Below are 26,131 nucleotides of genomic sequence, written 5' to 3'. Positions count from 1 at the left end.
TCCTAGAGCTGGTGTGCACTGGCACACTCCCCAAAAGAATGTTCTGTTCCCCTTTCTGTTTCTCCAACCTGTCTCAAAAAACACCAACCTGTAGCCCAGCTAGCATGAGAAGAGGGTAAATCTCTGTGTGTGTATTTGTGTGTGTATGCATATAAATACACAAATTAGATGTGTTATTCAGTTCTTAATTATGCAGGGGGAATTTCTGCAAGGTCAACTATTAAATAACATTCTATTTTGAGGATCATACCACTAAAGATCCTCCCATACATGCATTCAATAACCCGCTGACTTAATGGGAGCTTTCTGAGTGGATCTGAGGCCAGGATGTAGCCCACTGGATCCATTGATTACCTCTGCTCTGTGGAGTACTTGTTGATGAATGTACCCAGTACCTTTTTACACACGGGGAACAATGAATGGAGAGCACGACAGAAGGAAGCGCATTTCAGCTGATGATGCTGATAACACCATGATGCTATTGAACAGAGAGAAATCCAAGCCAGCCCTTTCACTGCCATGACAATAGAGGGTGAAGACGGGAAAATTAAATGAAAGGATTGTCAGGAGAGTGACAGAATTTGCAGTGCAAGGAATGCTATTTTAAAACTTCAAGCAACTGAGAATAAGCTAATATATTTTAAAGACAGTAGGCCTTTATCAACAGTTATTATGAAGTCTATGAACAGCGGGTGGTGTGTCTCCCCTCAATGTCCCAAAACAGCTGACCCAAGACAGAATTTGCTCAATTTGACCAACAACTTGGAAATCACATTTCCATCTTAATCTTTTGTATCTACTGTTGTCATAATTAACCTTTCAGAACTGAAAGAGATGAGAGAAATCCATCTGTTGTGGCTTTGAGCTTTTTGACACCACTTTGCAGATAGTTCACTTCCTGCCTTGTGTATTAGTATGATGACATTGCTTATTTTCAGCTCGGGGGAGTGGGGGGGGGGAAACTCTTGCATTCAGTCTTCCCCAGGTCTCTCAAGAGACTGTTGACCAGTAGCTGCAAAACCAGAACTGAAATATACAGTGGTATGTGCAGAAAGGGGAGAGGGGAGAGTTGAGGAGAGATGGCCCTGAGACTATCTACTGCTGTATTTGCCATCCCCAAGCATTCCAAAATCAGCCCGCCCCCCCCCAAAAAATCATAAGATTGGCTTAAAGAACATGAAAACTTAAAAATAACATTTTTATTTGCCTTCTGTTTTTTGAGTATTTAGTGTTTCACATTTTCCACCTTTTCTCTGCTTTAAAATGAAAGCTTTTAATAATTTGGCTCCAGGAGCTGGGGCTTTAAGAAAAATAACAAATATGCATGTGTGACAAAAATTCACGAGAGTTGACAACACCATTGGGGGATGTGGCTACCAGGCACAGCCAAAATACTGTTCTAAACATCAAAAGGAGAGCAGAAAAATCCTTAATCTTTTTAAAAGGAACTTCTTTTTATTTTAAATCTGGAAGTACTGTTTTAAGAGTGCTTGATTTGTTTATTTTTAATTAAAAAATTAGTCTTCTTCAAAATAGTCAAGTTGACAGTCTCCACTTTAGCTGGTCACTTAACAATATGTTAACACACTGTCCGTGGAAAAATGGTATAATGTTGCTGCCGATAGTATTCAGAATTTTTTTTGCAACCTATATCACTTAGTTATTTGTCTGAAACAGCTCTGGATTTAGCATGCTAATACCAGTTTGTAAGATTTTGTGAAAGACCATGATGCCTTTTTGGTGTTGTGAGATTCTAAGGGGGTATCGTGTTTTTTAGATAGTGTAAATTGAACTCCGGTCTGTTACACCAGTCTAAATACAAACCACAGTGGAGTTACTTGGGTTTACATTGTTGTAACCCAGAGGAGAAGTTGGACCAGTGAGTTGAGTGCACTGCGGCATTCCAGGAGAGTGGAACTCTGTGCGGCATTAATGCTGTTCAGGTAGGTAGATACCAAACATTGCTGTTGCATGGGAGAACTAGTTGCAAAAGGATGTCCATGCTTTCCCTCACCCTCCTCTGTGTGGTCCCATCAGAGCTCCCTTCTCCTTGGCACACCGATTCAGACATTTGACAGGGAGCAGTGTGGGACATGGCTGCAGAGAAAGGGGTCCTCTTCCATTGGAGAGACTGGATATTTAGGATTGTATGGCAATGAAGCAGTTAAATTGTTTTTTATTAATCAAACAGGATATATAAGCCCTTTTTGTTTCTTAAGTAGATTTCACTAAACTCTGCCCTGAAGATACGGTTTGTCTGACTAGTCGGTGTCTGAGCTGTGCAGATGGGCTCTGCCTGGCTCCTGGACAGACCCAATGGTTAATTCATGGATTTCAATATTTACATGGCCAGCTGCTCAGTATGATTAATGGGAGGCAAATTAAATAATGCTGAAGGAGATTAGCATCTGGAATAAAGTCCCTCTGAATCTGAGATGGAAGATGCGTCTTGTTTTCACTTGCTTATACCAAGGACCAGTGGCTCACTTCCTTCAGTAACAGCAGTGAAGCAATTAGCGGCACGCAGTAGTAGTCTTCTATTCAAGATGTAAACTCTCTTTCCATAGCATCTGCCCGTACTTCCCTCTGTGGGATACGTGTTCTCGTGTTTGTATCCTGTGGTAGTCATGATGCTTTGCACAGCTGGAAAGGAGCATAACATGACTTAGGTTAGTACAAAAGTGTGGCCATCTGAATGTGCAGGAGATGCGGATTTTTTATTTTTTTTTTTTAAATCCTGCAATATGTCTGAATGATGGGCACATGCTAATGAAGTGCCACCATGACTTAGGATGGCCAGCTCTGACTAAAGCTATTTCAGGAGATTTTTTCCCCCCTAACATGACATAGTGTCATTTTCTTAAAATATTCTATTAAAATCTCCTGGATTGCTTTCAATAGGAAGGGAGATGGATGCTGATTCTGGGAGACTCCAGGCCAATCCTGGAGGGTTGACAACCCTTCCATTACTGTGGGTCAATGGCCACGCTGGTGAATAGACAAACTGGGAAGATAACTATTCAGAACAATTCCAAATAAACTGGCACATTCATGGATGCTCTACTCAGAGACAGGAAAAGAGATAATGGGATTAGAGAATGATGCATCGAACAGCAGGATGGCAAAAAAAAAAAATGAGCTAAAGTTGGTCAAAAAAAGCACCTGTAATTGGTTGTTGACCAATCTCCCCTCCTGGGAGACACTTAATCTGAGTGTCTTCAGGTGATGCTATCACAAGAGGAATTGGTCCTCCTTATATGCACTGCATAGCAGAGGCAGGAGTGTGCTCCAGGCATGACTATATACAGTAAGAGAGAAAGGGGCTTCGAAGGGAGGGGGAAATGTCAGCTCAGAGTCATGTCATGCTTGGAATATACATTGCACTGGCTCTTCTTTCCAAGTTTAACCCTTCTGTGGTTGCATAGCATAGAAAGGCGTGTGAGAGTCCCAGCTCCGAACTGACAGCTTCCACAGATTCATCAAATAGATGCTAATGATGATATTTATATTGAAGGACCCAGAGAATTTTTGAGACCAACGATAGTAACCTTATTTCCGATCCTCAAGGAGTCTGTCTCTAGGCCTTTTGTATATCAGTGTAAGGACTAAATCTTGTGAGCAGCCTAATAAAACAGAAAAAAATGGACATAGGCTCAAATAGATGTCCCCCATCTCTCCTCGTTTTGGATCCTGCCTGAGCCCTACTGAGCAGGGTTTTCAGTTCAGTAAGGTGACTTTTCTGCATGTAACACATCTCCTGGTCTGATATGCTCCCAAAATGGGCTCCTTTTTTCCCTAGCAAGATAGGTAAGACAAAGGAGGGGAACATTTTCAGCAAGATCTCTTGGAGTTGCCACTCGGTGGGTGGTTGATGATGTGTTAAAGCTGAACTGTGAAATTTCAGTTTCCATTTCTGAATGAATCAATTGAAGCTAAGAAAGTGGTGGTAGTAGTTTTTGGGATTATTTTACCTTTGTTGTGCCTTGTGTTTATGGCATGGGTTTGTAAAGTTTCATTAATTGCTGTATAATCTGGTAAAGGCAGATTTAATTTTGTTGCTAGCACTGAGATAACACAGTCTTCTGGGGTGTTTGTGTTTCTGGGGCCAAGTATTTAGTGGGCTTCCCTGATTGCTCCAGCAGTACTTGCAGGCACATCCATTTGCACTTACAAAATGAGTGGTTGTACATGTATGCAAATCAGGTCTCAATGAGTGAGTCTTCAATTTTATATGCAACTTTTACACCCTGCATGTGGTCATGATCACCATCACATACACCAATGGGTTCTCAAACTTTTGTACTGATGACCTCTTTTACATAGCAAGCCTCTGAGTGCAACCACTCTTATAAATTAAAAGCACTTTTGGTATATTTAACACCGTTATAAATGCTGGAGGCAAAGTGGGGTTTAGAGTGGAGGCTGACAGTTTGCGACCCCCTGAGGGGGTTTGAGAACCTCTGACATACACTCACATTTCATAAGCCACTGTATCAACTGAGGGCTTGTCTACATCAGAAAGTTGCAGCGCTGGTGAGGGAGTTACAGCGCTGCAACTTAGGAGGTGTACACATCTGCAGGGCACCACCAGCGCTGCAACTCCCTGTTTGCAGCGCTGGCCGTACTCCCGTTTTGTCTCGGGTGTAGAGGATCCAGCGCTGGTGATCCAGCGCTGGTAATCAAGTATAGACACTTACCAGCGCTTTTCTTGACCTCCGTGGAATAAGCAGGTATCCCAGCATACCTGAGGAAGCCTCTGGTAGTCAAGCTGGTCTCCTTCCCCGGCTTGCTCTCGCGTTCCCCGAACCCCGAGCAAGCAGGTCTCCTTCCCTGCGGTTTGCAGGGTGGTTCCGGGAACGCGAGAGCAAACCGGGGAAGGAGACCAGCTTCGCCGCGGTTTGCTCTCGCGTTCCGCGAACCACCCTGCAAACCGCAGGGAAGGAGACCTGCTTGCTCGGCGGTTCGGGTAACGCGAGAGCAAACCGGGGAAGGAGACCAGCTTCGCCGCGGTTTGCTCTCGCGTTCCCCGAACAAGCAGGTCTCCTTCCCTGCGGTTTGCGCGGTGGTTCGCGGAACGCGAGAGCAAACCGCGGCGAAGCTGGTCTCCTTTCCCGGTTTGCTCTCGCGTTCCCCGAACCCGAGCAAGCAGGTCTCCTTCCCTGCGGTTTGCAGGGTGGTTCGCGGAACGCGAGAGCAAACCGCGGCGAAGCTGGTCTCCTTTCCCGGTTTGCTCTCGCGTTCCCCGAAACCCCTTGAAGCCGCCCAACAGCTCTGCAGTGTGGCCACATCTAACACCACTTGCAGCGCTGGTTGCTGTAAGTGTGGCCACTCTGCAGCGCTGGCCCTATACAGCTGTACTAATACAGCTGTAACAACCAGCGCTGCAAAATTTTAGATGTAGACATGGCCTGACTTTACATTGCACTTGTGAATATAGTGAAGCTCCACGTATACCAATGATTGTTTCCATAGTAGCTAATGTACCTCAGAGAAAGGGAAAGAGGAAAAGGATAAGTGATATAATGTGTGATGGTGTAGTGTTGGAAAAATATTTCCTGTAGGTTTTGATTCCTATCAAGTCTCTAGGATTTTTTTAACCAAACATGGACTATCAGGATTGGAAGGGACCTCAGGAGGTCACCTAGTCCAACCCCCTGCTGCTCAGAGCAGGATCAATCCCCAGACAGATTTTTGCCCCAGATGGCTCCCTTAAAGATTGAGCTCACAACCCTGGGTTTAGTAGGCCATTGCTCAAACCACTGAGCTAGTCTTACCCTCAACATGTGACAAAAAGTCAGCCAGCTTGTTATTAATCCTTTTTCTCAGGCAAAATAGAAGAACCATGCACAACAGAGAAGACTGAGATTTGCATCAAGGCACTAGAGTCAGATTCCAGTGTTCTGGGTTCAGTTTCTGACTCTGCCACAGAATTCCTGTGTGAACTTGGGCAAGTCACTGCATCTCAGAGTGCCTCCGTTCCAAATCTGTAAAGTAGGGATAATATTATTTCCCTACCTCCTAGGATAAATTCATGAATGTATATGAAACTCCCAGATACCTAGGGTGCCATAGAAACACCTAGAAATAAATCCAAACAGAGCAAAGCAAATCAAGTCACAAACAAAATCAATGACAAACCAAAATCTATCCACTTTTGTTTTATGTGAGTTGTATGGGGATACCTGCCTATTTCACTTGTAGTTTTCTTTGATCAGTCACATGGCAATCAACACTTCACAGCATCCCATGTGATCACAATTATCCTTGTTTTACTGCTGTTTGAACTATTTGACTGGGCTTTTCTTTTTAAATCAGGGTTTACTTTCAAAATTCTGCTTGTTTTTTAAATCAATGATCAGTAGTAATAGAAAGCAATAAAAAGATGTGACATTCCGAAGCTTTGAAATGTGGCCACAAGCTCCATTTCATTATTAACCATCTTAAAAGTTCTCTATTTGAAAAGTTCTCAGCTCCTGGGATCTCTGTGGACCATGACTATCCAGTCGAGCAAAACCCTTTTAAAAGCTTTCATTCTGATTCTGAAGGCTAGCTGATCTGTTCGGGAGCCAGTAGCACAATTCCTGGCAGTTCAGGACTAGACATCTTGGAACTGAAATAGTGACTTGGGGTGGGCAGAGGAAGGGGCTGTTAAATGGATATAGCATTCACACTCAGAGTAATGAACTAAGAAGAATGAGATCTCCTGTCTTTTTCAAATCCATTGAGAAATGTTGGAAAAGTTGCTCATCACAATTCTTCTGTTCCTTTTGACTGCCAGAATGTATATAAAAAAAATCTAGACTCCGTCTCCCCTGTCTTCCCGGCTTTTAACATTTTGTGGATTTAATGAATCCTGAACATTCTGATAAAATAATCCTAAATAAGAGAACTGGCAACTTGCCCCTACACTGTGGGACCCCAGAAAAATGTACATTTCTAACCAGTCATCATTTAGAACCCCTTTCTCCACATGGGTGATGTTGACACTTGGATTCTGTGAAGGAATGGTAGGAGCGACCCTATGGCTATTATATAATGTGTTCACAAAATCAACAACTTGAAGCCACTGATGCAACAGAAATTTGCAATTGTTGTCCTGCTAAATTGGCACATGGACTTACCTACTATACCATAGAACTTAATGGGCCAGATTCTGCTCTCATTTATATAGATGTAAATCAGGATTAACGCCATTAAAGCCCACCTGGACCAAAGAGAGTGAGAAGTTTAGCATCTAGTAATGACTTAGGTTCTTATTCACTTGTTCTGTGCTCAGTAGAGAGATGAGGCAGAAAGGGTGTATATTTCATCAGTTTAAATATAAAAATAGTCACATCCTGTTTGTTTTGTGAACTATTCTTTATTAACCTCTGAAAACAGCCCACAGGTCCCATGACAGGGTGGGGAATGTCTCCAGCTTCAATTACAGACTGATATGAAAATCTAGCAAGTGGCTAAGTCAGCAAGACCTCTGACTAATGCAGTGTACACATCCAAGAGAACCAACAGAAGAGAAGAAATTCAGACTGATACAAGTCTCACAACGCAGAATGTAGCATTCCTTGTCTGTGTAGACTGTGTCCGCTTGTTAAGGCGATTAATAGATTAACCTGTTTGTGGCTGGGTTGCAGTGGGCTGCTTCAATAGTGTGACCCTTGCTATAAAAGGGTAAGGAGGAAATAAAGGAATGTGGCGTAAGAGAGAAACAAGAGCAGTATGAGCTTAGATTACTGTGGAGATGGGAGCTGCAGAAATAGCAGGGCTCAGGCTACAACAGCCCTTCAGATAATATGGCTAATCTTCTCCAGTCACAAGACTTCTACTACCACCTCTGTGCTGATGGCCTGAGTTTTCCCTCCATACTCCTGACCTTTTGGTTTCCATCCAGTCATATCTCTGACTCTCTCACTCTCCCCAGTATCTCATCTTATGCTCTTGCTGCTGGATGACATGCAGCTCCTCATCTTTCCTTCTTGGCCCCTCCTTCCCTGCTCTCCTGCTGTTGGCAATTCCACAATCCTTCCTGCAGAGTGGAGCTGCAATCTTGGGGTTATCTCTGACTCCTTCCACTTCTCCCCGGATTGTTGCTATCAGTAAATCTTGCCAGTTTTTCCTCTACAACATCCCCCAGATCTGGCCATTCCTTCTGCCAAGACCCTGGTCACCTATCACTCTGATTACTACAGACACCTCTTCTTGGGCTTCCTTGGCACTCACTCCAGCCCGGAAAGCCACTGTGGTTCTAGCTAAGTACTTATATGGCCCGCATTACCATAGTATCTGCATCTCATTAGTTTTAAATGTATTTATCCTGTGAGGTAGGCCAGTGCTAATATTCCCATTTAACAGTCAGGGAACTATGGCACAGAGAGACTAAGTGACTTGCCCAAGATCACACCAGAAATCTGTGGCAGGGTGGGGAATTGAACCCTGGTATCCCAAGTCAGATTCCTAACCACATCATCCTTCCTCCCAAAACTTTTCACTCTGACTAAATCTACCTGTTTTTCACATCCCTGCACTGGCTTTTCCCCTCTCACTTCATATGAAATTCATGCTCCTCCTCACCTTCAGGAACTTACACAACCAGCTCTTCCCCCTCTCCATTCTTGTCTCCTCTGATTTTTCTCCTTGATGACTTCACTCTGTCAAGTTGATGCCCCTTTCGTGTTTTCCCTCCACTCCCACCTTTGTGCCTTCTTTGGTGCTGCCTCCTGTGCCCAAAACTCCCTTTTCAATTTTATGTTCACAGCACACAAACAGAGAAGTTAGATACAAACATATAAATCGCTTATTCTGGAGGGTTGCAACCTAACACTACTTTATTTCTTCAAATTCAGAACCCTGACCACAAGAACCAAAGAGAGAGAGAGAGAGAGGCAAAGCAGGCTGCTTCTGAAGGCAGCAACGCACAAGTCACCTCACCTCGCTCTAGTCTGGCTCTTTGCAGACTGATTCGGATCACATGCTTCTCTACAGGGCCCCCTAGCTTGCCAGTAGGACCAGGAAACCCCTTACACTTGATAGCATGTAATATTTAACACAGTTTTCAATACACCACATGCATCCCAGGTCTCCCTATTTACATGTTCTCCTCCTCAAAACCCATCCTGAAGACTTGCTTTGTGAAACCCTTTGCTGCTCATTCACATTGCTTTTAGTGTCCTGCTTTCCTCTTTCCTGCATTTGTACATTCTTCACTTAGTTTATGAGCTCTTTGGGTTGAGGATTTCATCTGTAAAGGGGTTTCCCCACTGACACTGCCATACAAATAATACTTATTAACACCAAGCCTAACCTGAGAATCTGTGATCATATTTGTCTTGGAAAGGAAGCCATCCCAGAGTGAGGCTATGTTTAGGCAGAAGCGGGCCCCTTTTCTTTGTTACGTTTCCATCATTTAACATTGTATGTTAAATGTATGACATTGTATTTTTAAGGACAAATTATCTGCTGGTGTAAATGGGTACAGCTCCACTGCCGTTGACACCAGCAGAGAATCTGGCCCAATGTGTATGTATTTTTGAAATGATCCAAAATATACAATTTCTCTTTAAATCAAATGCAACTGAGGGTGTTGTAGAAAAATAATAGTGGTTTTTTTTTTTCATGTGAGTGCAGTGAGCCATTGGGCATGATCACATGTTTTGGAAACCATTTCTCTCTGTTCTTTATGGCTCATGTTTCCCTCATGCTCATCTCCCATATTAGTTTTAAGAGTGGTTACAGTCAGAGCTCAAGGTAGTAGAACTATCAATGACTGACATAGGAAGAGAGAAAGATGCTATTGTGGAAAGGCGTGTCCATTTTGCTGCCTCTTGTGGGAGACCTTTACTCTATTGGATTGTAGTTAGAAAGCCTTGTTTATGTTTCCAGGGTGATAATGAAGATTCCTCTTGTAATGATCAGCAGGATTGTATGTTAATATCTTCTAGTCAAGGGGAGCTTTGGGAGGGATTTGTGGCCACAGAGTCCCAATTCTTCTGCTTTTAGTTGTCATGAGATTAAGATCTAAATTGTATTAAGAAGAAAAGTGTGGTGTTTTTGAAGCTAGAGGTTGGGAGAATGATACATATATTGATGCATTTGACCTTTATTGAAGACTGATTCTGCAGGCTTCCAAGAGCATTTAGCAGATCTCCATCCAAGATCCCTACTGAATACTGTTTGTTGGCAGCTCTGGATTAAGTGGATCACTCACTTGCGTTTCCCCTTCTTTATAATTTATTGTTAAAAGAATTGGCTTGACAGCCTTGAAGATGAAAGTTCTCTGTTTAGCTACACAACATTCACAACCCTGGTGGGAGAAATGAATTTTTCCCTTATCCCCACACTGAGATCCAACCCTGTGCTGGAGGGATTCGATGCAGAATACAATGGTAACCTTATCTCCATGCTTTTGCAACCTATTAATTCTCCGTTGAGATTTCCCACAAAGCTGCTAATTCTAATGCTGGTTTCTCTGATGCGTTCACCTGTCCAATAGAAAGTGAGGTGTGGGCCACCAACTCGTTTCACAAAGGCTTCAGAACAACCATCGGGTAAGATGATTTTAGGTCCATACCTTGGTTAAATTCAGATCAGTCATCTAGACATGAAAGAATCCCTGGCCATCCTGTCTTATTATCCAGAGCCCAGCAAACTGGGCCAAATCCAGTTCCTTTATCACATGTAGATGAACATTTTAAAAAATAAAAATAAAACACTTGGAAAAGTAAAACATGGAAAGCTGGGGCTCACAGCTGAAATGCAGGAGAGATAAGAACAACCCACTGGCCTCTGCTTGGTATAAAAAATGATGTATAAAAATGATGTATAAAAAAGACACTTTTTTTTAATCTTAGAAAAGATGGTAATGAAGACCCACATGCATTGTATGGGCAAAGCATTCCTGTGATGGTGCTACACATCACTCTGTCATCCTAATTTATTTTCACCATCCAACAGAATAATCGTTCTTTGTGTTTCCTATGGGATGCGAAGACTAAATATGAGTTTGTCAATGGATTTATTGTTGGTTTCTCCGAGTATTACAATGCAAATGCACAAATAGGAAGGACAGGAGGAGTGCATTTCACTGAATAAGGATATTATATCTTGTGTTATTCAAGAGAGAGACCTTGGAAAGGAAAGCCTATATCAAAAGTGCTTATCAAGCTGTTTGCATACTTGAATTCGTAGGAAAATAGCAAGTTTTGTATCTTTCCCCATGGAATCCTAAACACAGTTGAACTAGAGAGCATGTTTTGGAACTAATCCCCACCAACCTCAAGTTTGGACATCTGTTTATCTTTAGGTTACCATCCAATCCTTCTTATAGCTGAAGATGGGTACATGCAGATAGCAGTTTTCAGGTATCTAAAAGGGTGTCATCAGGAGGAGGGAGAAAACTTGTTCACCTTAGCCTCCAATGATAGAACAAGAAGCAATGGGCTTAAACTGCAGCAAGGGAGATTTAGGTTGGACATTAGGAAAAAGTTCCTAACTGTCAGGGTAGTTAAACACTGGAATAGATTGCCTAGGGAAGTTGTGGAATCTCCATCTCTGGAGATATTTAAGAGTAGGTTAGATAAATGTCTATCAGGGATGGTCTAGACAGTATTTGGTCCTGCCATGAGGGCAGGGGACTGGACTCGATGACCTCTCGAGGTCCCTTCCAGTCCTAGAGTCTATGAGTCTATGAGAGTCTATGATGCCCATTTGAAAATGTTGCCAAGAAACCAATAAAAACTGATGCCAACTATTATTTTCATGCCAGATGCTCTATAACATCTCAGTAAAAGCCAGGCGATGCCTGAAAGTTATCACATTTGCAATGTTTTCTCTATGGAAAGGTTAGAGAACTCTTTTGGCTTTGTCTAATGCACAGAAGTTTCACCAATTAAACTAAAATTGTTTCTTGAACTGGTTTAGCTAAACTGGTACAAATCCCTATGGGGAAACCCTTAAATTGGTTGACACTTGGCCTAGATGAATTAAGCTACAAAAGAGTCAGCTGGTGTGTGTCCACATAGGGGTTTGCACTGGTTTAATTAAATTCACTTTAAGAACTGCTTTAAGTTAAAATGGTGTAGCTTTTGTTTGCAGATAAAGCATTTGTCTTTGCCTGAGGCTAGTGGAGAGTTAGATTTGAGGTAGTATTGATGCAGTTTTGATTTCTTAGGTATTTTCTTCCTCTCATTGAAAGAACTCAGTTAAAAATACTTAAAGTATGTTTTTTACTTCTTGTTTCAACAGGGCCCAGCTCGTATGGCTCCTGATCTTGCTTCCTCTCCTGTGGCAGGATATGTCCCTGTGGGTCAGAAACCGGAGGCTGTGGTGCATGCTATGAAGGTAGGTCTGCATTCAACCCACATGTTGCATTTCTCCTGCGTACAACAACTGTAGAAACATCATCTGGCATTTTCTCTAAGATGGAATCATAGTAATCAAAGATGGAAGAGAACTATGCAGCCAGATTATTACTAACCAGCAGCCATGCCACCTCAAGCTGTTACCTTGTCACACAGTTACCAGCTAAGCAAGTTCAAGTGTGGCCAGCTTTTGGTTGGGAGACCTGCAAGGAAAAGTCACAATACTACAAGCTTGTTACCTTTTGAGTTCCTCAGTTCTGACTGAACCAATGCCCCAAGGTGGCATTAGGAAGCTTTGGGTGCCACTTCAGAATGAGATACATACCAAAGGTCTTATACACTTCTGGTCATTGAAAATCCTGTGGCAGTTCTCATAAGAGTAGGGAGCATTTTATGTAATTCTGTAACAAACTGTGATTTCATACACATATAGACACCTGATCTGTTCCTGGGGGTCGAAACTGGGACCCTACCACTTGAGGTAAAGGACAACTTTTGACTTGGTAGGAAGTGGTAAAGTCACTAGGGCCAGCCTCTGGAAGGAGAAATTCACTTGACATGTACTAGGCTGGTGTGGTACATGTTTTCCCTTGTCCTGAGTATCTAAGATCCATAGACATTCCAGTCTGATGGTGTCACTGTATAATGAACCATGGCTACATACACACAGATCACATAGATGTCTGTGGGGATCAGGACTAGGGCCTCCAGCACTAAAAAACTAAAGGCCTTTAACATTTGAGCAGGCTGTGTAGTTGCTGGTACTACCAACAGAGGGAGACATGACCACTCACACTACAAACCCATTCTGCCTATATGTATTTCTCCTGTAGTTTCTGGATATGGTGACATTCTTTGTTTCCTGACCTAAATGGTTCTGTGCCGTTGACAGATCATAGAGTCATAGAAGATTAGGGTTGGAAGAGACCTGAGGTCATCTAATCCAACCGCCTGCGCAAAGACGACCAATCCCAACTAAATCATCCTAGCCAGGGCTTTGTCAAGCCAGCCTTAAAAACCTCTAAGGATGGAAGTTCCATCACCTCCCTAGGTAACCCATTCCAGTGCTTCACCACCTTCCTAGTGAAATAGTTATTCCTAATATCCAACCTAGACCTCCCACACTGCAGCTTGAGATCATTACTCCTTGTTCTGTCATCTGCCACCACTGAGAACAGCCTAGCTCCATCCTCTTTGGAACCCCACCTTCAGGTATTTGAAGGCTGCTATCAAATCCCCCCCGACACACACACACTCTTCTCTTCTGCAGATTAAATAAACACAGATCCCTCAGCCTCTCCTTATAAGTCATGTGCCCCATCCCCCTAATCATTTTCATTGCCCTCCACTGAACTCTCTCCAATTTGACCACATCCTTTCTGTAGTGGGGGGCCCAAAACTGGATGCAATACTCCAGATGTGGCCTCAAAAGTGCCGAATAGAGGGGAATAATGAATTCCCTCTATCTGTTGGCAGTGCTCCTACTAATGCAGCCCAAAATACCGTTAACCTTCTTGGCAACAAGGGCACACTGTTGACTCATATCCAGCTTCTCGTCTACTGTAATCTCCAGGTCGTTTTCTGCAGAATTGCCGCTTAGCCAGTCGGTCCCCAGCCTGTAGCGATGCATGGGATTCTTCTGCCCTAAGTGCAGGACTCTGCACTTGTCCTTGCTGAACTTCATCAGATTTCTTTTGGCCCAATCCTCTAATTTGTCTAGGTCACTCTGGATCCTATCCCTACCCTCCAGTGTATCTATCTCTCCCCTGAGCTTACTGTAATCCCCCCATAAACTTTCTGAGGGTGCAATCCATCCCATCATCCAGATCATTAATGAAGATGTTGAACAAAACTGGCCCCAGACCAACCCTTGGGGCACTCCACTTGATACCAGCTTCCAACTAGACATCAAGCCATTGATTACTACCTGTTGAGCCCGAAAATCTAGCCAGCTTTCTATCCACCTTTTAGTCCATTCATCCAATCCATACTTCTTTAACTTGCTGGCAAGAATACTGTGGGAGACCATATCAAAAGCTTTGCTAAAGTCAAGGTATATCACACCCACTGCTTTCCCCATATCCACAGAGCCAGTTATCTCATTATAGAAGGAAATCAGGTTGGTCAGGCATGACTTTCCCTTGGTAAATCCATGTTGACTGTTCCTGATCACCTTCTTCTCCTCCAAGTGCTTCAAAATGGATTCCTTGGGAACAGTTGCTAGGCTCCATCCTAAAGTACACCTGCATTTCATCTGTGGATGAAATTATTCCTAATGTGTGTTTGTGTGTGTGTGTGAGACACGGAGAGAGAGAGATACAAACACCATGGGTCAGATTTCTAGATAGCGTGCACTGATTTGTAGCAGCTGAGGGTTTAGTCTGGTGGTTGTGTGCATGTATATTTGTAAGCTTCTTTGGGGTCAGATCCACAGCTGGTGTAAATCAGTGTAGCTCCATTCACTGAGGTGAAATGCGTGTGCCATATTATATGTTACAGAACCATGTGATAAATGAATTTAACATGCACCTTTGACCTCCTTACCTGTCCACTGTTCATTAATCCAGCTCTGCTAGGGGGAATGTAATTTAAATTTAAATTGAAGTAACAGAAAATATAGTAAATATTCTCCCTTTGAGACTCATGTACCCAGGGTCGCCCAGAGGGGGTGGCAAGTGGTGCAATTTGCCCCAGGCTCCACAGGGGCCCTCACGAGAGTGGCTGAGGCTCTCGCCCCGGCCCCAGCCCGACCCACCTCCGCCCCTCTCCCGGAGCCTCAGCGCATCCAGGAGCTTCACTCCACAGTTGCGGCGGGGTCCCTGAGCTCCGCCCCGCTCAGAGCTGCATGATAAGGGGGCGGGGCTGCAAGCTCCAGCGGGGCCTGAGTTCCCTCCACTCAGCCTGGAGCTCGCAGCCCCGCCCCCTTACCACATGGCTCTGAGCAGGGTGGAGCTCAGGGACCCTGCCGGAGTCACGCCGCTGCTGTGGAGTGAAGCTCCTGGATGCGCTGAGGCTCCGGGTGAGGGGAGAGCCAGGGGGGTGGGCTAAGGGGTAGGGAGTTCTGGGGATAGGGAGGGAATAGAGAGGGGGCAGAGGTTGGGGGGGCAATCAGGGAATGGGGTGGGTTGGATCGTGGGCGTTCCAGGGGTCTATCAGGACTCGAGGGGGTGGATAGGGGTCGGGGCAGTCAGGGCACAGGGAGCAGGGGTGGGGTCCCGGGGTGGTGGTTAGGGGTAGAGGTCTCTGGGGGATGGTGAGGGGAAGAGGAGCAGGATGGGTCAGGGATTCTGAGAGGAGTGGGCAGTCGGGGGGCAGGAAGTGGGTGGGGGTCGGATGGGGGCAGGGCCAGGCTGTTTGAGAGGCACAGCCTTCCCTACCCTAAAGCTCATTCAGCAGTTTGAGGCTTGGAGAAGAGCCAAACTGTTAGCTTTTCCATTAGGGCTACCATCCCTTTCACTTCTCAAATGCCAAATTACAGTCTATATTTAGTTTCAGTGCCATAGGGAGATTTATGTCAGGGGAGGGTAGCTTCATTTAAAATTAGCCACTGCGGGAGGGATCACATGAGAAGAGCAATATCCTTCCCAACCCTACCATGGGGGATCCCCTCCCCTGCAATCCCTGAGGCCTCAGAGGATTTAATTCAGTGGTTCTCAAACTTTTATACTGGTGACTCCTTTCACATAGCAAACCTCTGAGTGCGACCCCCCCCCCATGAATTAAAAAGACTTGTTTATATATTTAACACTATTATAAATGCTGGAGGCAAAGCGGGGTTTGAGGTGGAGGCTGACAGCTCACAACCCCCAGTAATAACCTCGTGACTCCTGAGGGGTCCTGACCCCCAGTTTGAGAACCCCTAGGTTAATTTAATTTTATCACCCTGTGTCCATTCACATGCGTGTGCTATTTTGAGCATTTCAGTTTTCACAACATAGGCTCATCCCAGATTCTAGAACAAGCTCAAATGCTCAGTTTGTGGAGTATGTACATAGTCTATACTAAAGACAAACCCACAGAAACCGTCCCCAGTTTGTGAGGGACTCCATGGAGCCAGTCTCTAGGAAACAGATAAATGCATGGAGGTTAAGTCCATTAATGGCTATTAGCCAGGATGGGTAAGGAGTGGTGTCCCTAGCCTCTGTTTGTCAGAGGGTGGAGATGCATGGCAGGAGAGAGATGATTTGATCATTAGCTTTAGGTTTACTCCCTCTGGGGCACTTGGCATTGGCCATTGTCAGTAGACAGGATACTGGGCCGGATGGACCTTTGGTTTGACCCAATATAACTGTTCTTATGTTCTAACCTAAATGAACCCAAAGTTATAGAGACAGATATGAGTCAAGGAAGCCAGCAGAGTATCAGAAACCTGGAAAGATCTGACTGGATGGGCTCAGGCGTTTGGTCACAAGCTGAGGTGGTTCAAAAGTTTTTGTTTTTGTTTTTTAAGCAGAATTTTTTATTGTTTCTTTAAACAATCAAACACAGCAAGCAGCAAATATTTGGCCACACACTTCTGAAACCCCAAACCATATTCAGGTTTTAGCAGACTAATTTCAGCTTTTCAATTAAAAAAAACCACAACAAATTTTGAAAGAAAGCAGACATTGTCTGTGATTTTTTTCTGCTTTTTAAAAACCGCTAGTTTTCGATCCAGAAAAAGTTTTGATGGAAAATATTTGTCCAACCCTTTTAATGAGCTTTAGTGCCTTTTAGCACTAGCTGGTGCTGAGAACCAGTGATACCTTGTAAAGAAGTTTTCTCGAAATTGGGTTTGTGCTGAGATGCAGAAGGTTTATTTTTCCCAGGGCCGCCCGTGGGTGTGGAGCAAGTTGGGCAATTTGCGCCGGACCCCGCAGGGACCCCCATGAGAATATAGTATTGTATAGTATTGCACTTTTTTTTATGGAAGGGGCCCCCGAAACTGCTTTGCCCCAAGCCCCCCTGAATCCTCTGGCCTGCCCTGCATGTACCTGAAAGATCGCTGACTGATAGAATCAGATATGGACGTTTTAATTAATCTACCCCAGAGTTGCCCTGGACATTTACCCTGTGGATACAGTCAAAGTTTGCTTTATAGCAAGATATTTCTGGTGGTCTGCACTGGGATTTGATTGTATAGGTTGTGTTGCTTTCACAGCTGAGAGTCAGAGGCGTACTGTTTCCAAACAAGCTTATTCAAAGTGTGAGTCCAGCTGGATCTATAATTAATCAATTCATTTCTTTTTAATAGAAAAATAGACATTTTATTTGTCAGGGCTGGTATGTCTTTCACATGCTCCATTAAAAAGGTTAATCTAGGTAAAGTTAATGTTTGTGCACAAATTCCACTGGTCCCAGATATATTGGTTAAACTAGTGGTTGGTACATTTTAAAAAGTAGGTTAAGGGCCCTAAGAGAATGACCTAGTTTTATAACTGAAACATTTAGCATACAGCAGGATTTCTGTGCTTGAACTAACCAATGAATAATCTAGGCTACTATCCTGTTTCTAGCAGTGGTCAGTGCTGGATGCTTCATGAGTGAAATCCATCCTTGTAATGAATCTAATCCTGTAGTTCATTTGCATGCTTACACTTATGCACACACAAATATACCTGCTGTAAGAGTGTATGTGTTGTATGTGTATTCCTTTAGCATAAAAAAGAGGCAACATGGTGAGTGGTTTAAAAATCTTATTTCCAGGAGTCTGAGGTGCAGTCTGAGCATGTTGTGTGAGTAACAAAGCCATGAATGAGTTATGTAGGTCATTCCAAACACGTCAGTAAAATGACTGTTTAGTGTCCTCCCATGCTGTGCTATTATTCATGCAACAGATTTGACAGAAAAAGCTAATTTAAAAATGTTTTAGAAGGTTTTTAATATATTGGTGCTATTTTTGGGTGTCTCCACCTATAAAGGCAGGTGGGTTTAATACCATGAACCCTACAATTTGGACATCAGAGAAAAGGAAAAACCCTTTTTAGCAACCTCTAAGCATTATCTAAAATCAGGTTTTTATACATAAAAATAATTCGATTTTAATAAGACATTGTCAACTGGATGGGAGGCAGTGAGTCAAGAAAATGAGTTACAAGTAACTTCAGATATCCCACTTTTCCCTGAGCCCCCTGCCAATTTTTGTTTTTTTCCAATCAGATTTTCCTATTTGAAAATGCTTTTCTCTCCCTTGTTGCTGTGTAAAAGACCCACCGGTACAGTAGGAGAAAATGAATGGCTAAGGCCCCCAGGCCTGCAAACGTTTACACGTGTGATGTTACAAGAGAGAGAATTAAACTGATTACATTCACATAGGAGGAGACAGTCCCTGCCTTGAGGAGTTTACATTGGAAGGCCTGGTCCACTCTTGCACAAAGGTTTTTTTGTACCAACTTAACTTCTTTAGTTAGGGGTGTGATTTGTTTACAGGTATAGTTAAAGCAGGACAACCCTTAATATGGATGCAGGTATAATGGAGTCTTATAACAGTATAGTTTATTAATGCGCACTCATGGGACTAAGCTATACTGATATGAGCATCTTTACCTGGTAGAACTGCATTCTCGCTGCTTTAACTATAGCAGTTTCAAACCAACGTAGGTAAAGTAGGTGTAGACAAGTGCTAAAGCTCTGCTCCTGTCCCTGATAGTCCATGGCTTGAGTGCTGCACTTATTGAAGGGAATGCATCTCTTTGTGGGAGCAGCAGTTTACAGGATTGGGGATGTGGCAGGCCATGTCATTTTAAATACTAGCTAGTGTTCTTGCAGAAGATGTAATTGATCTTTGAGAAGTATAATATTTTGGCAATTTGTTTGTTTGTAGGTCCTTGAAGTCCATGAAAATTTGGACAGGCAAATGCAAGATAACTATGAAGAAGACCTGAGTGAAAAGGAGAAAGCAATTGTTCGTGAAATGTGCAATGTAATAACTCTTTTTATTTGTAATATTTTTATAGTGTCATTTTGGTCCTAATGTTTTGTAGCATCTGTTCTGTGTGTCAGCCTTGTTTGAAACCCACAGAGAAATTCAGTCATCAGGAAAACTAAATTGAAGCTCCGCTAAATTCTGTACGGGCAGGAGCCAAATATCAAATACCTGAATACTTAATTTGATGCATTTGCACAGAAGAAACCTAGGGCTGAGCTGCCTTAAAGGATACAAACACCACCTGCCCCACTCATTTCCTGGGAGAGAGTGGCTTATCCTATTAGGGCTGATTGACAGTTATGCAACTGTCTTTACCTGGCTAGGAGGTTTCAATTTTCAGCCCTGTGTATTGATCTTGATTTGTAGGCAAAGGTCCCCTGGATGTCCCTGAGAATTATATGGTTGATTAAAAGCATAGGTTAGTCCTTTTGCCTTAATTTATTTGTTTAAGGGTAAAGTCATAGAAATTGAGTGACCATAATCTGATGTCAGAATTAGAATCCTCTTGTTTGAATCCAGTAGGTGTGATTACATATGATTTTTGGCACCCGCTAACATGTTTGGCCTAGCAACCACATTGTATACAGAGGTTGCTACATATTATAAACTGAGCATTTGTGCCAGAACTTTGCTCTGGCTGAGGTGTGGCTGCTTGCTACTGCTGCTCTACTATCTATCTTTTATTCCAGGCAGAATGATCTAATAAGAAAAATGACTTGGGTACACACTGTGGATGAAAAGTGAGCTTTGTATTGCTGTTAAAACATTGCTCAAGCTGAGAGTCACGTGTTTGAGAGGATTTTCTGCTTGACAGTGCAGTGTTTCCCATAGCAGGGAGTCCTGTGGCGTATCCTCTTTGAAATCCATATTGCAAGGCAGAATATCAGTGGGCCTTTTTCGTGCACGAGAATTGCGGAGGAAGCAAAACTCTCTGCAAAATTTTTGAATAGGTTGGTGATGGTGTGTTTCAAAACTACTGGAATGGCACATCAGTGCAAAAATGTGATACGATTTTATTTATGGAAAATATGAATGTACTATTTTGATGACTTAATTTTTAAAAAAGTGATGTTGGGCAGGAAGATCAGAAACTGTTCATTGTGGATTTTCTTCCTTTCCCCACCCAAAGCATGAACAAATTTAAGGAGCTAGCTCCAAATTTGCCCTACCTAACCCCACCCCGTCAAAAAACAGGGTTTAAAAAAAACTTTAAAATTCCTGAATATACAAACACTATAGTTAATCCCCTGCAGAACATGTAATTTAGTGCATAAGTGCCATCTAATGGTCACGTGTAGAACTGCAACTGTGGTTTGGAAACCTGCCTATTTTGACTTCCAGACAAATAATGTAACTCATCAACTGCAATCTTTCCCCTCCTTTCTCACAGGTTGTCTGGCGAAAGTTGGGTGATGCAGCAAGTTCCAAACCATCCATCAGGCAACACCTTTCAGGAAACCAGTTCAAGGGGCCATTGTAGGAACGTCACACTGAAAACTAGAAGCAACTCTATAAAGAATCAGAGAGGAAGAGAGCTGTTTCTAGCAGCCAGTTTGGATTTTTTTTTGCAACTGTCTATAGTGTAAATATGGCAGCTAAAGGCTTAGCCTCCAGGCTATGATCTGGAACCAATGTTAAATGGGTTAACCATCCTATAACCGCAGACTTGTGTCACTTGTATTGTAGTGCAAACCTGCTTTGTTGTATGGTCTCTATGTAGAATTACCTAACAAGAGAATTTCTAGGAGGAAAAATGGAACCCTAACCTGGAGAAGTTATTTTGTATTGCTTCTGTCCATCTGCTCATTGATTCATAACTAGGCAGGTGGCTCTATGCAGCATATTTTTGGATTCTCCCAAGGAAACAAGAATCATAATCAGGTGGCTTATTGGCTGTCCCTTTACTGAGCTGCTAAAACTGCTTGGAGGTCCTTATTTGTGGAGGATGATATGCAACTATTTTCAAAAGCTGTCATATAAAATACTTTGTGGAATGATAAAACACTGAAAGCACCTTGTATGTTGTACCGTATTGACCATGACACAGGTCCATATCAGGTATGCAGAATAGCCTGAGCCTCCATTTCAGCTGCTAGTGATGTGATTTTAATGGAACAAATGATACTGCAGTCATAATGTGAATAATTTCAAGTCATTTAGCCACAATCCACTATGAATATGGTAACACTGTTCTTGTAAAGCTCTTACTGTTAAATACTTAAGTAAGGACATCTTTCCCAGCAATATGGCTTACCGTTTCGACAAGAGGAGTTTCTCTCTGGGATCCTAGTGTTTGTCTTGACATTCACTCACATTATAAGGATTTTTTTAAATGTCCTTGTTGAAATACTGAACAAAATTGGTTACTTTGTGATGTAATCAAAGCAACAGCCATTCAAAGCTGCCTAAATTCTATATCAACAGAAGCTGTCAAATGAGGCTGTTGCTGCCATTTAAGCTTTATTTTTGTTAAACCAAAATGGAGTGTTTTTTCCTTCTAACTGCTGTATATAAAAATAACGAGACATATTTTGGTATTGTGGAGTAGCTGCTTGTGGAGCTGTAGTAAGAGGTTGAGTTGACCCCTTTCGGTTCCATCTTGTCACAAGATCTGGCCCCATATTTCCCGAGATGTTCTTTCCCTTTCCCCTCCAATAGTCTACAGGAAACTGGACTCAGTTAGTAAACCTGCCTGTGTAAAATAAAATAATCTTAATAGGTGCATGTAGATTCAATGCCACCTCTTCAAAAATGGCATTGGTTTTGGTGCTTAGTTTGAAGCTTTAATGACTTCAGATGTTGCCACTTTAGAAAAATCAGTCAGTTACCTAAATGCAGTTGGAGGTTGTTATGATTAGATACAATTGTTTTGCATTAGCTGAGTTCTTGACTCTGATTAGCATGAAGCACCTACAAATAACTGTCAGTCCTGCAGGTTCTAACACAAGTGAATAGTCCCACTGTCTAATGAGCCTACTTGCCCGAGTAAGGAATTTGCAGGATTGAGCAATAAAGAAACAGGAATATAAACAAAAAAAAAAAAAAGTAAGCAGTAAGTCACTGTAGAATAAGAATGGGCCCTGGTAGCTGAGATCAGTGAGTTATTAGAAACTCCCTCAACAGCAGTTCACTTCCCCCTAAAGCGTACCTCAGCTGTATCAGCCACTATTGAGCTGACAAACTGTAACTCTATACTAGGTTTATGCAGTCTGTGTAGCCTGGCAGAAACTAGCCTAGAAAATGGCACACTGGTTACCTTTTAAGAGTTGACCTCTAGAGCATTCTGAATTTCCTCTTCCTAGCTTTTCATTTTGACCATTTTCAGCCTATTACTTTCTATATTACCCATCAGTTTCTTTTCTTTCTTGCTCAACTGTTTCCTTCATATAAAGGAGAGGGGAAAAACATGATTTTTTCCTTCCAAAGTAAGGCAGCAAAGAAAGTTTTAATTTCCCCTCTGAGCTATAAAATGTATATATGGCTGCTCAATCCATCTACCTGACAGGCCATTGTAATTATCCCAGTGTCCAAACTCTGGATTGTTAGGGAGCAGAATTGATTTACTTCAGCAAATTTCAACTAAAGCAGCAGAAGTGTTGCCAGTAAAGCCTGTAGAGTGTTGATTGTATTGATAATGTGCTTGCTGGTCTCTAAGTAGATTAGACTAACAAATAAGCATTTAATGATCCCTCCCTCTCAACAGGACTGAGAGCTAAAACTAGCCTGTCTCTTACTGGCTCTGACCTACTCATCCAAATTTACTCTTAATCAGCTATATCTATCACATGCCATTTTTTGGCTTGAAGCGTTGTCCATATTCTGGTTTCATCTGCAGACCTCAAACTCTTAACTAAAGGGGAAACAGCACTAAACGTGAGGCATGTTGTATGGGCCAGTCTTTTTAGTTAAACCACTGAAGGATCCTTTATACTAGTAGGGTAAAACTATATTTTGTATGATTCTACTTGGCAGCATAAGCCCCAAATGCAAGATGTGCATTATTGATTTTATAGAAGTACATGGAAGTTAGTGCTGCGTGTATTTTTTTTAAAGTTTGCTACTCTTTGTATTTAGCTCCATTTGAGCTAAAAAAAGAAGTGTCTTCTTGGGGGGAAAAAAGACACTCAATGACATTACAGAATGACTTGGGTGCTAAACTTTCAGTTGTCTAAAAAGATGTTTTATATGCACATTTCAATTCACTCTTTACTATGCTCTAGGTCTACTGTGAAAACGACCTGAAAAACTTTGTATAGTAAGTTTGAGGGAAACCCTCCCCAAAATGGTGGCCATTAAGTTGATATGCATGGGGCTACTGTCCCCAGTCTATTTAGAGGCTCCAAATTCTGCAGCCCTGAGACAAATGAAGCTTCCATTGACTTCAAATGGAGTTTTGCTTGCTTTAGGAAAGCAGAACCAGGCTCTTAAGTTCTCTTTGAGTGAAACAGGCATTTTGAAATGCTGTGGTGTAACCAACTTCAGGAGGCGCGTTGCACCTTTAATAAGACTGCTGAGTCCACCCTTGAGAATGGCACATTTTTATCCAAATATTATTAGATATAAATCAGTGTTAAAGTGACCTTTTATCTTTTTAAAAACTGGGTGAGGAAAAAGTACTACTGATCTTTTTCAAAGTGCATGACCGTAAAGTGATAAAATTGTATATTTTTCATAATGTGGGGAAAGTCTATTTGAACTGCTTTGGGAAATCAGTTTGAAGTTTGATTTCTGTTAAACCTGTGATCTTACAGTCCTCCTGCATATGATTTACAAAAGAAACTGGAATAAATTAGCACCCACTGTTGTGTACATAGCAAAATCTTTAGAAATTAGCACGCATTTATACCTTTTATTGAATCACTTGGGGGCGAGGGGAGATTTTTTTGATGTGTAAAACATTCATTTGAAATATTTTAGTAAAAATGAAGTATGAGATTGTGATAGTGTATACTTTCAGTTGAATAAAATAAAGTACATTCTTTGTAAGTGAGCTGTGATGCTTTGAAATTCTGATAGAACACTGCTGAAATATTCTTACAGTGAGTTAGTCTGAGGTGTAAAACACCTACATAGAATAAGATTTCCTCTTGCAGCAGTATAAACATGAACAGTAATTTTAGGGACACAGACTATGTAGAGCTACTGGGGAAAAAAAGATTTTGAAATAACTTGGAAAATCCATTAAATTCAGATTCAATTTTATTTGGGTACAAGTGAATGAAGCAGTCCTATTTATAACCCAAGTGTAAATCACAGTATGTTGTTACATTCAGACTTTCACACTTAGAAAATATATATATTTATGTACAGGAATTTGCAAATAGGTGTAAACATACTTAATTTTTCAAGACAGTTCATTCCAAAACAAAAATATTAGCAAGGCAAACATCTCAAAATGATTTATGTCAGCTGGGGGTTGTAAATATATACATATTAAATAAAGTAGCTGTGAGAGCTACTTTAAAAAAAAAGTTCATTTTCATTAACACTCTAGATGGAACTACAGGATATCTGACTATTCTGATACTCAAAAGTAGGCACTGATTTCTAGAAGAAAATTTACTTCTTACCGATATAAATGAGCCAATATGGCTGGTTAAAGTCACTAGTACAAAGTAATCCAGTGCTGGAATAACTCAAGACAATTTAGTCAGACAATTTAGTTTTAAATCAAATGTATAAATTTAGATTTTTATTTATCTCTGCCATGTCTATATTAAAAGCCTATATATCTTGCCATTAACAATACTGCAAGTAGGTCAACTAAGATTCCATTTCACTGTTCCATGTCTTTATATACTATACCAGAATCTACATTATACAAATTAATTTCCTATTTATCTTTACAATATGGTTGCTGCTCAATTATTCTGCCTTTTAAACTATTCCTCAAAATTAAAAGATATTTGTACACAATTCTCATGCTATCTCATCCATGTAGCACGTCCAAGTCCTGCAACAGGTGGCATAACAGGTGGTGGTATTGGAGGTGGTACTGGTGGTTGTCCACCAGGGGGAACTGTGGGAGGGGGATAATTGGCTGGTGGCATTCCCAGCCCTGGAGGTGGATGAGTTGGAGGCAGTCGTGGAGGTGGGAAGTTAGGATTGTACGTAGGTGGAGGAGGGTACCCAGGAGTAGGTGGTGGGATATTAGGGGGTGGAAATGATGTAGGCGGAGGTGGAGGAACAGGTGGAGGAGGGTTAGGAGGATACACGTGAGGATGATACGGTAAGTGAGTTGGTGGTCCATAAGCTGGTGGCAAAGCTCCATAGGTTGGTCCTTCGGTTTTCATCATTGACTGAAGACTCTGATAACCTTCCCCTGACATGTAAGAATTTGTAGTGGACATCCCAGTTATGTAGCTGGAAGGTGGAGGCGGTGGAGGACGATGAGGCATAGGTGGTGGCTGATGTACGGGTGCAGGATGAGCTGGAGGAGGAATCTGGACCTTTGGTATGTCTACAGAGTCTGCTGTAGTACTTTGCTCTGCTTCTCCCATTGAAACTGCAGTTGTCAAAGGAAGCTTACGGTCTGCAACAGACAAAAAAAGCTTAATTTACTTTTCTGTAGCACAGCAATAAGTACTACCCACACTGCTATGTTTTTCTTAAAATGTTTATATGTTGCACATAGTAGCCTGCTCTCTTCCTGTTTGTTCTGCAGCTAAAATATTTGGAAATCACATGCAATAAAAGCTTCTAAGGTCAAAACACAGAAGAAACAGTAGATACCCCACAGTGAAAATTAACTTTATTAGTCTTAGAGACTAACAAATTTATTTGAGCATAAGCTTTCGTGGACTACAGCCCACTTCAACGGATGCATAGAATGGAACATATAGTAAGGAGATATACATACACATACAGAGAA

At 42.1% G+C, this 26,131-nt stretch overlaps 2 protein-coding genes across 5 annotated transcripts in view; one reads left to right on the top strand and one right to left on the bottom strand.

Annotated features, from left to right (window-relative positions):
• Positions 1 to 24,246, top strand: part of CCDC85C (coiled-coil domain containing 85C) — a 161,233-nt gene extending 136,987 nt beyond the window's left edge. For all 3 annotated transcript variants that reach the window (XM_050954219.1, XM_050954218.1, XM_050954217.1), the window contains 3 exons: positions 12,238 to 12,333; positions 19,156 to 19,254; positions 20,651 to 24,246. In XM_050954219.1, the coding sequence (XP_050810176.1) occupies positions 12,238 to 12,333; positions 19,156 to 19,254; positions 20,651 to 20,740 (285 nt within the window). In that variant the 3' untranslated portion in view covers positions 20,741 to 24,246. The remainder of the gene's footprint in view (positions 1 to 12,237; positions 12,334 to 19,155; positions 19,255 to 20,650) is intronic.
• A 195-nt stretch (positions 24,247 to 24,441) lies between these two features.
• CCNK (cyclin K) overlaps positions 24,442 to 26,131 on the bottom strand; it is a 31,385-nt gene continuing 29,695 nt past the window's right edge. For both annotated transcript variants that reach the window (XM_050954167.1, XM_050954166.1), the window contains exon 11: positions 24,442 to 25,792. In XM_050954167.1, the coding sequence (XP_050810124.1) occupies positions 25,185 to 25,792 (608 nt within the window). In that variant the 3' untranslated portion in view covers positions 24,442 to 25,184. The remainder of the gene's footprint in view (positions 25,793 to 26,131) is intronic.

The sequence above is a fragment of the Gopherus flavomarginatus genome, chromosome 5 (assembly GCF_025201925.1).
Source record: "Gopherus flavomarginatus isolate rGopFla2 chromosome 5, rGopFla2.mat.asm, whole genome shotgun sequence".
Lineage (NCBI taxonomy): Eukaryota > Metazoa > Chordata > Testudines > Testudinidae > Gopherus > Gopherus flavomarginatus.
This window is presented reverse-complemented; position numbering and strand designations above follow the sequence as displayed.